The following is a 14,185-nucleotide window of genomic DNA, read 5'->3' as shown; positions in this document are numbered from 1 at the left end:
AGCACTGAGCCCTGCGGCACCCCACTAGTCATTGCCTGCCATTCTGAAAAGGACCATTTCTCCCGACTCTCTGCTTCCTGTCTGCCAACCAGTTCTCTATCCACATCAGTACATTACCCCCAATACCATGTGCTTTAATTTTGCACACCGATCTCTTGTGTGGGACCTTGTCAAAAGCCTTTTGAAAGTCCAAATACATCACATCCACTGGTTCTCCCTTGTCCACTCTACTAGTTACATCTTCAAAAAATTGTAGAAGATTTACCAAGCATGATTTTCCCTTCATAAATCCATGCTGACTTGGACTGATCCTGTCACTGCTTTCCAAATGCGCTGCTATTTCATCTTTTATAATTGATTCCAACATTTTCCCCACTACTGATGACAGGGTAACCGGTCTATAATTACCTGCCTTCTCTCTCCCTTCTTTTTAAAAAGTGGTGTTATATTAGCTAACCTCCAGTCCATGGGAATTGATCCAGAATCGATAGACTGTTGGAAAATGATCACCAATGCATCCACTATTTCGAGCGCCACATCCATAAGTACTCTGGGATGCAGACTATCAGGGCCCAGGGATTTATCAGCCTTCAATCCCATCAATTTCCCGAACACAATTTCCCGCCTAATAAGGATTTCCTTCAGTTCCTCTTTCTCACTAGACCCTCATTCCCGTAGTATTTCCGGAAGGTTATTTGTGTCTTCCTTCGTGAAGACAGAACCAAAGTATTTGTTTAACTGTCTGCCATTTCTTTGTTCCCCATTATAAATTCATCTGATTCTGACTGCTACTTTTGTCTTGACTAATCTTTTTCTCTTCACATATCTATAGAAGCGTTTGCAGTCAGTTGTTATTATCCCAGCAAGCTTCCTCTCATACTCTATTTTCCACCTCCTAATTAAATCCTTTGTCCTCCTCTGCTGAATTCTAAATTTCTCACAGTCCTCAGGTTTGCTGCATTTTCTGGCCAATTTATATGCCTCCTCCTTGGATTTAACACTATCCTTAATATCCCTTGTTAGCCACGGTTGAGCCACCTTCCCCGTTTTATTTTTACTTCAGACAGGGATGTACAATTGTTGAAGTTCATCCATGTGATCTTTAAATGTTTGCCATTGCCTATCCACCGTCAACCCTTTAAGTATCATTCGCCAGTCTATTCTCGCTAATTCCTGTCTCATACCATAGAAGTTATCTTTCCTTAAGTTCTGGACCCTAGTTTCTGAATTAACTGTTTCCTGATACCTGCTCATTATCACAACAACAAACCATTTCCAAACTGAAAGACGGCCTTCTAAACTGCAACACAGGCTGTAATTTAGCTCTAGTTAGGACAGGATACTTTGGTTTGATTCTTTATTTTTTAACCAATATCAGAATCAATGTCCAAGGAGATTTCACCACCTTCTTCAGCTCCTCTCTGAATTTAGTTTGTGTAGCTGCATAAATGCAGGTATTTGTGCAGGAACTCAAATACATGAGCATAAACCCGGTTTCTGTGGCGATGTATGCAGGAGCTGTATAATCACCTCGGTAATGCGCGGTGTTTGTCAGTTGGGTAGATAAAAAACTAACGATAGATGTCAGCCACAACAGTATAAAACTGCCCGACACACTGAACAATAAAATGATGGATTTCCTTCGGTTCTCCATCTCGGGATCGCTCTGATTCTCACTGCTGTGACCCCGGAGTCCCCTGCGGGCTCTACTGGCCATTAAAATACGTCTGACTGTCAAACAATTAAACAGTAATATCAGAGCAAAAGCAAGCCAGGCAATGAAAATGCTTTCCAACCAATAGTACGCGGCCCCTGCAGGCGATGTAAAAAATTTCACTTTGGGGCGGCAACCCGAGGGAACATTGTGAATGATTCGATCAGATTCATAGGCAAACCAAAACGGGAGGCTCTGTAAACAGATCAGGACAGAGAGCGTTGTTATAACCGCAGCCGCAGTTCTCACTGTGCAATATTTTGTTTTAAACTTCTCACAACATATAGCTACAAATCGGTCACATGTGAAGGAGACGGTAAACCACACAGACACATACAGGGTGATACATTGAAAGTACATAACAAACTTACAAATGGGCGTGTAGTACAAGAATGAATGTGAAAAGTAATATGTAAAAATGTGATACACAATTACATTGACGAGCATGACCAGTAGATCTGCTGTTGCCATGGCCACCATGTATACAGTGATACATTTGGAAAGGCCGCAGTTTCCTCTGCAGAGAATCACCATTGTCATTAGGTTGGCTGTAAGAAAGACAGAGAAGAGGTAAGTAACAGGGACATAAGAACATAAACATAAGAACATAAGAACTAGGAACAGGAGTAGGCCATATGGCTCCTCGAGCCTGCTCTGCCATTTTATACGATCAGAGCTGATCTGATCATGGACTCACGTCCACTTTCCTGCCCGTTCAGCATAACCCCTTATCCTCTTATCGTTTAAGAAACTGTCTATTTCTGTCTTAAATTTATTCAATGCCCCGGCTTCCCCAGCTCTTGGAGGCAGCGAATTCCACAGATTTACAACCTTCTGAGAAAAGACATTTCTCATCATCTCAGTTTTAAATGGGCGGCTCCTTATTCTAAGATCATGCCCTCTAGTTCTAGTCTCCCCCATCAATGGAAACATCCTCTCTGCATCCACCTTGTCAAGCCCCCTCATAATCTTATTCGTTTCGATAAGATCACCTCACATTCTTCTGAATTCCAATGAGTAGGGGCCCAACCTACTCAACCTTTCCTCATAAGTCAACCCCTTCATTTCTGCAATCATCCTAGTGAACCTTCTCTGAACTGCCTCCAAAGCAAGTATATCCTTTCGTAAATATGGAAACCAAAACTGCACGCAGTATTCCAGCTGTGGCCTGACCAACACCCTGTATAGCTGTAGCAAGACTTCCCTGCTTTAATACTCCATCCCATTTGCAATAAAGGCCAAGATTCCACTGGCCTTCCTGATCACTTGCTGTACCTGCATACTATCCTTTTGTGCTTCATGCACCAGGACCCCCAGATCCCGCTATACTGCAGCACTTTGCAATCGCTCTCCATTTAAATAATAACTCGCATAAATCTCTAAGCATATTTTGGGGAAATGATCAGATGTGTTCCTAGTTAGGGTTATTCAAACTTATATTTTTTTTAAATATAGGTAAATGTTGACAATATGTTGTGCAAAATAATGAAATCAATCTACACTAAATATTGAGGGACCGAGAATTGTAACGGAGAGCGATCCCCACCACCACCACTACAAACACTCAGGCAATGATGGCTCAATGGCTAGGGCGAGGTAGGAGATCCAATTTGAATCTGGGTGGTATTGCTACATCAGCGACATCAGATCAGCCATCCGTCATACATCTTCCCCGACTGTCCTTTCAATCGCCGTCACTGCTGGCACTAGATTGCGGCTACATTCACACTCTAACTGTGCGGTCCAGGTCAAGCCAGAGTACCTCGCAGACATGGTATCGTTACAGATACAAGACTATTAAAGCGAAAGCTTGGATGGTTCTGTAACGTGTTCATATGCAGGAGGCAATATAGAAGCATATTCCCTTACATACATCGAAACACATATTTCAATGCAGTGTGGGGCGCTTAAACCATCCCACCATGAGGCTGGTACCGTCTGATGCACCGAGACAATATTATAAGTTACGACAGCAGCCCCAGGAAGCAATAGATGGGATTGTACGTTTAGTTTCATCGGATTAATTGGTGAAGTGGATCCCGGGAGTGGCATCATGTGTCAGCTATATTAAATAGAATTTCAAAACAATTACTGGAAATATATGATTTCAAATAATGCAAGCAGCTGGGACAAAAACGTTAAGTTAAGTCGAAGCTCTGCGCTTTTTCTATTTACAATCGCCCGAAGGGAGCTGTTCGGTAACAGAGCGGGAGCTGGTGGAGCCGCTAAGGTTCTTGGCAGCCGAGGGGAGGGGAGCAGCTCCCTGAGCGGCAATTATTGCTTCACATATCCAAGTCCCCTGTTGCGTGGAGGTGGCTGCAATTCAAGGGATTATCAACTTATTGGAGACAGGGAACATAGGCACATATTGGATGATTATATGGCTACTAAGCTGTAGTGAACTATGTACTGTTAGAGCGGTCGGGGTATCAGCCTCGCCCTCAGTATATGGAGCAAAGTTGAGCTCCCGGCACCCGCGCATCAGCAACCAGAACAGCGCCTCAGCGGCCGTGCGGACTGTGAGGATTCCCTCTGATATTCACCGAATTCTCCCAGTGGATCAATGACTGCAATGAAGGAATTATCGGAATCTGTTATACAATCATTAATAGTGACGTTATCAAAAGCTGTTAGGCAAAAGGATATATTGACTTACCAGGAACACCGAATGCTGCGAGAAAAGGATAGTAAATGTCCCTAATCTGCAGAATTGTTGGCCGTGCCATTTCTGGAAGAATATCTGACTGCTGCCCGGCTTCACGATTCTGACTGTAGTTCCTCTGAGATCCGTTAACTCTCGCCCTTTATAGGACAATCGGTGCCCCTGTGAGAAAATCAGCTAATACAATAATTGGTGTTAGTTCCAGTCACTTAACAAACAAGGCTAGATTTTCCACTGTAGCGTGGCCGGACGCCTATGGGGAAATTGTACAACTCCGTAAGTGAAACTCCGTCCATTAACTCAATGAACGGAAAATAAACCCAGAGGGAACTTACCCTCAAGGGAAGATCCCTCCCGGATTCTGCGTTAGGTTATTGGGACCTCATGTTACTTCAGTGAACGCTGTACATAATTACAATTGCTTTGTACTGTGATTATGAATCGGCTTTAACATTGCTGGTGTGCCCCTATACTAACATTACTGGAGATGACGCTACTCTAAAATTATTGGTTGTAATTATAACATTACTGGTGGTGACCGTACTGTAACATTACTGGTGGTGAAGCTACTCTAACATTACTGGTTTTGACCTTACTCTAACATTACTGGTGGTGGCTCTACTCTACAATTACTGGTGTTGACTCTAATCAAACATTAATGTTGGTGACCCTCTCTATCATTTCTGGTGGTGACGCTACTCTAACATTATTGCTGATGACTCTATACTTGTATTACTGGTGGAGATGCCACTTTAACGTTAATGGTGCAGATTCTACACTGACAGTAATGGTATTGACCCGAATCTAACATTAATGATATTGATGCTAACCTAGCATTATTGATGGTGACCCAACTACAACATTATTGGTGCTGACTCTACTCTGACATTACTGGTGTTGAATCTACTCCAACATTAGTGGTGGTGAACCAAATATAACATTACTGGTGGTGACCCTACTCTAACATTACTGAGTATGGTCCTACTCTAACATTACTGCTGGTGACACTACTCTATTATTACTGGTTTTGAGCCGACTATTACATTACTGATGACCCTATTCCAAACTTAATGTTGGTGACCCTATTCTCGCATTACTGGTGGTGTCCCTACTCTATCATCATCATAAGTGGTCCCTCGAATGAGGATCACTTGCTTCCACGAGAGTTCACAGATGTTTCAATGAAGGACCCGATGTTCCAATCCTGAACTCCAGTTGAGCGGGTGGAAGATGTCTGTGCGTGTATTTTTTTAACGTCTGGTGACCGTTGCACATCAGCCACCACACGGGCTCGACAGAAGTAGGCCTTTATCCAGTGGCAAGGATTAACCAGGACGACTGGAGACCTGCTCTGCTGCACGGACCCAGTGCACACGCATATCGCAGTGTGGGCTGTTCCATGCTGCCCCTGGGCCCTCGTCTCTTCTGGGCCCCATACCCTCATTCGCTGCATCTTCACCCACGATGTTCTTACTCTAACAGTGCTGGCGGTGACCCTGTTCCAACCTTACAGGTGGTGACTCTACTCTAACATTGCTGGTGATGATTCAAATCTAACAATACTGGTATTGACACTTGTATAACAATAGTGGTGATGTGCCTACTGTAACATTACTGGTGTTGACCCTACTCCACCATGCTGGAGGTGACGCTATTCTAATATTCCTGGTGGTTTTCCTACTCAAAAGTACTGGTGGATAATCTAAACTAACATTACTGGTTTTGTCCCTACACTAACATTACTGGTGGTTATCCAATGCCAACATGACTGGTGTTGATACTACTTTAACATTATTGGTGGTGACTCTAATCTGACATTTTGGTGTTGACTGTACAATAACATTACTGGTGCTGATCTTACATGACTGGCGGTCACCCGACCCAAGCGTTACAGGTGATGATCCAACTCTAACAATATTGCTATTGACAATTCTCTAACATTATTTGTGGTGTCCCTACACTAACATTACTGGTGGTGACCCAACTCTAACAATCTTAGTGGTGACCATAGGATGGGTGGATCATAATAACATAAGAACATAAGAATTAGCAACAGGAGTAGGCAATCTAACCCCTCGAGCCTGCTCCGCCACTCAACAAGATCATGGCTGATCTGGCCGTGGACTCAGCTCAACTTACCCGCCCACTCCCCATAACCCTTAATTCCCTTATTGGTTAAAAATCTATCCATCTGTGATCCCTGGGCAGAGAATTCCACAGATTCACAACCCTCTGGGAGAAGAGATTCCATTTCAACTCGGTTTTCAATTGGCTCCCCCGTATTTTGAGGCTGTCCACCCTAGTTCTAGTCTCCCCGACCAGTGGAAACAACCTCTCTGCCTCTATCTTGTCTATCCCTTTCATTATTTTAAATGTTTCTATAAGATCACCCCTCATCCTTCTGAACTCCCAGTCTACTCAATCTATCATCATAAGGTAATCCCCCATCTCCAGAATCAGCCTAGTGAATCGTCTCTGTACCCCCTCCAAAGCTAGTATATCCTTCCTTAAGTAAGGTGACCAAAACTGCACACAGTATCCAGGTGCGGCCTCACCAATACCCTGTACAGTTGCAGCAGGACCTCCCTGCTTTTGTACTCCATTCCTCTCGCAATGAAGGCCAACATTCCATTCGCCTTCCTGATTACCTGCTGCACCTGCAATTAACTTTTTGGGATTCATGCACAAGAACCCCCAGGTCCCTCTACACCGCTGCATGTTGTAATTTCTCCCCATTCAAATAATATTCCCTTTTGCTGTTTTTTTTCCAAGGTGGATGACCTCACATTTTCCGACATTGTATTCCATCTGCCAAACCTTAGCCCATTTGCTTAACCTATCTAAATCTCTTTGCAGCCTCTTCTCTGTGTCCTCTACACAACCCGCTTTCCCACTAATCTTTGTGTCATCTGCAAATTTTGTTACACTACACTCTGTCCCCTCTTCCAGGTCATCTATGTATATTGTAAACAGTTGTGGTCCCAGCACCGATCCCTGTGGCACACCACTAACCACTGATTTCCAACCCGAAAAGGACCCATTTATCCCGACTCTCTGCTTTCTGTTAGCCAGCCAATTCTCAATCCATGCTAATACATTTCCTCTGACTCTGCGTACCTTTATCTTCTGCAGTAACCTTTTGTGTGGCACCTTATCGAATGCCTTTTGGAAATCTAAATACACCACATCCATCGGTACACCTCTATTCACCATGCTCGTTATATCCTCAAAGAATTCCAGTAAATTAGTTAAAGATGATTTCCCCTTCATGAATCCATGTTGCGTCTGCTTGATTGCACTATTCCTATCTAGATGTCCCGCTATTTCTTCCTTAATGATAGCTTCAAGCATTTTCCCCACTACAGATGTTAGACTAACCGGCCTATAGTTACCTGCCTTTTGTCTGCCCCCTTTTTTAAACAGAGGTGGTACATTAGCTGCTTTCCAATCCGATGGTACCTCCCCAGAGTCCAGAGAATTTTGGTAGATTATAACGAATGCATCTGCTATAACTTCTGCCATCTCTTTTAATACCCTGGGATGCATTTCACCAGGACCAGGGGACTTGTCTACCTTGAGATCCATTAGCCTGTCCAGCACTACCCCCCCCCCCCAGTGATAGTGATTGTCTCAAGGTCCTCCCTTCCCACATTCCCGTGACCAACAATTTTTGGAATGGTTTTTGTGTCTTCCACTGTGAAGATCGAAGCAAAATAATTGTTTAAGGTCTCAGCCATTTCTACATTTCCCATTATTAAATCCCCCTTCTCATCTAATAAGGGACCAACATTTACTTTAGTCACTCTTTTCCGTTTTATATATCGGTAAAAGCTTTTACTATCTGTTTTTATGTTTTGCGCAAGTTTACTTTCGTAATCTATCTTCCTCTTCTTTATTGCTTTCTTATTCATTCTTTGCTGTCGTTTAAAATGTTCCCAATCTTCTAGTTTCCCACTAACCTTGGCCACCTTATATGCATTGGTTTTTAATTTGATACTCTCCTTTATTTCCTTGCTTATCCATGGCTGGTTAACCCTTCTCTTACTGCCCTTCTTTTTCACTGGAATATATTTTTGTTGAGCACTATGAAAGAGCTCCTTAAAAATCCTCCACTCTTCCTCAATTGTTGCACCGTTTAGTCTGTGTTCCCAGTCTACTTTAGTCAACTCTGCCCTCATCCCACTGTAGTCCCCTTTGTTGAAGCATAGTACGCTCGTTTGAGACACTACTTCCTCACCTTCAATCTGTGTTACAAATTCAACCATAATGTGATCACTCATTCCGAGAGGATCTTTTACTAGGAAATCGTTTATTATTCCTGTCTCAGTACACAGGATAAGATCTAAGATAGTTTGCTCCCTTGTAGGTTCTGTAACATACTGTTCTAAGAAACAATCCCGTATGCATTCTATGAATTCTTCCTCAAGGCTACCCCGTGCGATTTGATTTGACCAATCGATATGTAGGTTAAAATCCCCCATTATTTCTGCCGTTCCTTTTTCACAAGCCTCCATTATTCCCTTGATTGTTGTCCGCCCCACCGTGAAGTAATTATTTGGGGGCCTATAAACTACGCCCACCAGTGACTTTTCCCCCTTACTATCTCTAATCTCCACCCACAATGATTCAACATTTTGTTCATTAGAGCCAATATCGTCTCTCATAACTGCCCTGATATCTTCCTTTATTAACAGAGCTACCTCACCTCCTTTCCCTTCTTGTCTATCTTTCCGAATTGTCAGATACCCCAGTATGTTTAATTCCCAGTCTTGGCCATCCTGCAACCACGTTTCTGTAATGGCCATCAAATCATACCGATTTGTAATGATTTGTGCCGTCAACTCATTTATTTTGTTTCAAATGCTGCGTGCATTTAGGTAACGTGTTTTAAAATCTAGTTTTTAAACCATGATTTTTAGTTTTGACCCCTCCTGCAGCCCCTTGATACTCAAACATATTGTCCCTTCCTATCACTTTGTGGTTTACACTTACCCCAGTGCTACTCTGCTCTGTTGCCTCTTGCCTCTTGCATCCTGTCTTGGGGTTATGTTTATCTGAGCTCTCACTCACTCTAACTAGCCCAGAGCCCTCTCCTGGGTTCCCATCCCCCTGCCAAGCTAGTTTAAAGCCCTCCCAACCGCACTATCAAAACCACCCGCGAGAACATTGGTCCCGTCTCTGTTGAGGTATAACCTGTTCAGCTTGTACAGGTCCCACCTACCCCAGAAGCAGTCCCAATTGTTCAGGAAACTAAAGCCCTCCCTCTTACACCAATGCCCCAGCCACGTATTTATCTGACTAGCTTTCCTATTTCTACCCTCACTATTACTGGCACTGGCAGTAATCCCGAGATTACCACCTTTGAGGTCCTGGCTTTCAATCTTACTCCTAGCTCCCTAAACTCAGCTTTCAGGACCTCACCCCTCTTTCTACCTATGTCGTTGGTACAAATTTGGACCACAACCACTGGCTGTTCCCCTTCCCTCCCCAGAATGCCCTGCAGTCGCTCAGTGACATCATTGATCCTTGCACCAGGGAGGCAACACACCATGCTGATGTCACTTTTGCTGCCGCAGAAGCGCCAATCTGCTCCCCTAACTATTGAATCTCCTGTCACTATAGCCCGTCCTGTCTTCTCCCCCCCCCCCTCCACCGTGCAGCTGAGCCACCCAGGTGCTGTGGACTTGGCCTTGGCTGCACTCCCCAGAGGCATCACCGCCCTCACCAGTAGTCAGAATAGAGTACCAGTTGAGAGCGGGATAGCCTCAGGGGTCAGGGGACTCCTGCACTACCTGCCTCTCCATACTCTTGTGTGCGATGGTCAGCCATTACCTATCCTCCTGTACCCTTTTAATCTGTGGTGTGACCAACGCCTGAAATGAGCAATCCATGTACCTCTCGTTCTCTCGGATGCTCCTCAGTGCCTCCAGTCCTCGCTCAAGCTCCGAGACTCGGCGCTCGAGTTGAATGAGCTGGAGACACTTCCTGCATATGTGGTCAACCCCGTTGCGGGAAGCATCCAGGAATTCTCACATGGCACAGGTGTTGCATTCCGTTTGAACGAGCTGCCCTGCCATCCCACTAGTTACTCTTAAATTACCCAGCAGAAACACTGACTCCCACTAAACACACTAAACAGCTCTTTAGTAATTTATCCTCTTATCTATTAGAACACAAAATCAAAGAGATATACTCACCAGCTTGGCTGTGACATCACTTTTTGATTTCTTGTCCCTCCTCCCCACACTGCTCGCTCACTGACTGCCGCTGGGCCTTTGTAGGCCGCTGACCCCGGACTGCCGCTGACACTGCTCCTCCCCGCACTCTGACGTCACCTTTCGATTTCTCACCCCTCTGTTTTTGTCGGCTGCTGGTTGGGCTGGTCTCTAGGCCTCTGTTTCCTACTCTCGCACTCCTTATCAGCTGCTCTAGTGTCAGCACTGGTAGGGAAAACATGACAAAACAGCACCTGCCACCCCTGCTTGCCCGAACTCACGCACTTACCAAACTCACAAATGCCACTCTATGCTGCTGCACTCCGGGCTCTGCACGAACTGCCTCTTTTTAAACTGTATCTAGGTCAGATGACTCACTACTGGTCAGTCGTTTACAGAGCTGGTTTTAAATACCTGCTAATTGCCTCCTACTGGAGAGTTATTTTGTTTTTCTCTGCCTAAACCTGAAAGAATCCCAACTATTTAACTTTTCCCCTTTAAATTAAACTGCTACTTACTTAGAAGCTACTGGCAATTGCCACTAATAATTTACTCCAGCCTCCAAATGGTTTAAAGAGAATAACCCTTAAAACTCACCCACTTACCAAACTCACAAATGCCACTCTATGCTGCTGCACTTCGTGCTCGGCAAGAGCTGCCACTGACACATTCCTGTGAAATATCAGCGTGTGGCTTATCCTCCAAGGGGAACAATCGGAAATAACGGGTGGAGCATGTTGGCCACTTTTGCTGTTCAAATAAGCGTGTCCATAAATTAACCTAACATTACTGGTGGTGACCCTACTCTAACATGACTGGTGATGACCCTACTCTGGCATTACTTGTAGTGACTCTACTCTAACATTACTGACTGGTGACCCAACTCTAACATTACTGACTGGTGATCCGACTCAAACATTACTGGTGGTGACCCGACTCTAATATTACCAGCTTATATAAAAGTAAAACTGGCCAACAGGCTCCACATCTTATTTCTGATTGGTCGCCTTGGAGGATAAGCCACATCCTGAAGTTTCACAGGAATGTGTCACTGGATCCACCCATCCGAACGTCTCACTGACTTTGCAAATTCTAACTCGATCCACTTTGACTTCCTGAAGCGACAGAGGACAACGCTCACCAGAAGACAGTAAGGGACAACCAAAATCCCCTACCCTACACGAAGTACATCGCTCCCCCAGCCAAAGTCCCATACCCCAGTCGAAGTGTATGCCTCCCACAGTCGAAGTGCCTTATTACAGTCCAAGTGCATGCTTCTCCCAGCCAAAGTGCCTGATGCAAGCGCAAGTGCATCCTTCGCCCCCCCCCCCATCCCCCATAGCTGGGGCATTGTGCATGGATTGTTAACAGGTTTATCGGGTATGAAGTGAATAGAAACATAGAAACATAGAAAATAGGTGCAGCAGTAGGCCACTCGGTCCTTCTAGCCTGCACCGCCATTCAATGAGTTCATGGCTGAACATGCAGCTTCAGTACCCAATTCCTGCTTTCTTGCCATACCCCTTGATCCCCCTAGTAGTAAGGACTACATCTAACTGCTTTTTGAATATATTTAATGAATTGGCCTCAACAACTTTCTGTGGTAGAGAATTCCACAGGTTCACCACTCTCTGGGTGAATAAGTTTCTCCTCATCTCGGTCCTAAATGGCTTACCCCTGATGCTTAGACTGTGACCCCTGGTTCTGGACTTCCCCAACATTGTGAACATTCTTCCTGCATCTAACCTGTCTAAACCCGTCAGAATTTTAAACGTTTCTATGAGATCCCCTCTCATTCTTCTGAACTGCAATGAATACAAGCCCAGTTGATACAATCTTTTTTGATATGTCAGTCCCGCCATCCCGGGACTCAGTCTGGTGAACCTTCGCTGCACTCCCTCAATAGCAAGAATGTCCTTCCTCAAGTTAGGAGACCAAAACTGTACACAATACTCCAGGTATGGCCTCACCAAGGCCCTGTACAACTGTAATAATACCTCCCTGCCCCTGTACTCAAATCCCCTCGCTATGAAGTCTAACGTGCCATTTGCTTTCTTAACCGCCTGCTCTACCTGCATGCCAACCTTCAATGACTGATGTATCATGACACCCCGGTCTCGTTGCACTTCCCCTTTACTTAATCTGTCATAGTGACAGTGTCGTGACTTCTGGATATCATCGACTCCAACGATAGCACTTGTAGAGGGTTGGAAGAACGTGATCCGTTTTTCCTGAGTTCCTTCTCTCTCCTTCGATCCCCAGCCCCCCCGCCGTCTCTCTCTCCCCCAGCCTCTCTCTCTTCACCCTGCCTCTCTCCCCTCCATCCCCCCAGCCTCTCTCACCCCCCCTGTCTCTCTCTCCCCAGCCTTTCTCGCCCCCACATCCTCCCCCCCACAACCCCCAGCAGCCTCTCTCACTCTCCCCAGCCTCTCTCTCCCCCAGTCTCTCTCTCTCTCCCCCAACCTCTCTCACTGGCAGCCCCAAGGACCTCCGACTCAAGGCCCCACACCCCCGTTGCCCGCCCACGTCCACCACTCTCCCCACACCACCACCTCCACTCGTGGCTCGTGGCACACGGAAGCTTGGCGCCCGGGCGGAATCTTGTGGCTCAGCGGGAGACTTGGTGGGCCGGAGAAGCAGACGCGTGGAGGAGCAGCAGCCCACGCCATCGGCATCCTCCCGCGACTGGGCGTGGGGTGAGGGGGGAAAGAGTCGGCCCTCTGGTCCTGCTTCTGGCACCACGTGGATGGAATGATCCACAGGGATGGGGCAGCATAGCTTTACAGAGGGCGGGGCTTGTCGTCTGCCTGTCAAAAAAAGTGCAGTACAAATAGTTAGTCCCAAATACTGCTGAAATTGTAATCTTAAATAAAAATAGAAAATGCTGCGCATCTCAGCGGGTGAAGCAGTAGCTGTGGAAAGAGAAACAGAGTTAAAATTTCAGGTCGATGACGAAAGGCCGCAGATGCTGCCTGACCCACTGAGATTTCCAGCATTTTCTGTTTTTCTATCTGACATTACTGGTATTTACCCAAATCTGTCATTGCTGTTGGAGATTGGACTCTAATGTAAATGCTGTCGATTATACTCTGACCGTACTGTTATTGACACTAATCTATCATTACTGATATTGACCCTGGTCTAACACTATTTGTGGAGGGACACTACTCCAACATTAATAGTGTTGAGTCTACTCTATCATTACTGTTGATGACGGAACTCTAATATTAGTGATGGAGACCCAAATATAACATTACTGGTAGTGACCCTACTCTAACATTACTGGTGACGAGTCTGCTCCAATATTACTGGTGGAAACTCTACTTTAACATAGGTGACATTGATCCTAATATAACAGTAATAGTGCTGATCCTATTCTAAAATTACTGATGGAGAACCTACTCAACATTAATTGTTTGTATTGACGCTACTCTAAAATTACTGGTGTTGATATTTCTGTATCATTATTGGTATTGGCCCTATAATCTAACATTACTGGTGGTCAGTCCACTCTAACATTACTGGTCGTGAATCTGCTCTATTATTACTTGTGGTGACTCAATTCTATCATTACCGGTGGTGATCCTACATATA

The 14,185-nt window shown here is 45.1% G+C and overlaps 1 protein-coding gene across 1 annotated transcript; it reads right to left on the bottom strand.

Moving 5' to 3' along the window:
• Nucleotides 1-1,357: 1,357 nt before the first annotated feature.
• LOC139272842 (probable G-protein coupled receptor 139) lies at nt 1,358-4,440 on the bottom strand. The gene is made up of 2 exons (XM_070888957.1): nt 4,371-4,440; nt 1,358-2,262 (listed from the first exon to the last, which is right to left on the bottom strand). The coding sequence occupies exons 1-2, from the start codon at nt 4,438-4,440 to the stop codon at nt 1,358-1,360; spliced, it is 975 nt and encodes a 324-aa protein (XP_070745058.1).
• Nucleotides 4,441-14,185: the final 9,745 nt, after the last annotated feature.

Source organism: Pristiophorus japonicus, chromosome 9 (assembly GCF_044704955.1).
Source record: "Pristiophorus japonicus isolate sPriJap1 chromosome 9, sPriJap1.hap1, whole genome shotgun sequence".
NCBI classification, from domain to species: Eukaryota; Metazoa; Chordata; class Chondrichthyes; family Pristiophoridae; genus Pristiophorus; species Pristiophorus japonicus.
The sequence above is the reverse complement of the archived record's forward strand: the minus strand, read 5'-3'. Positions and strand labels throughout refer to the sequence as shown.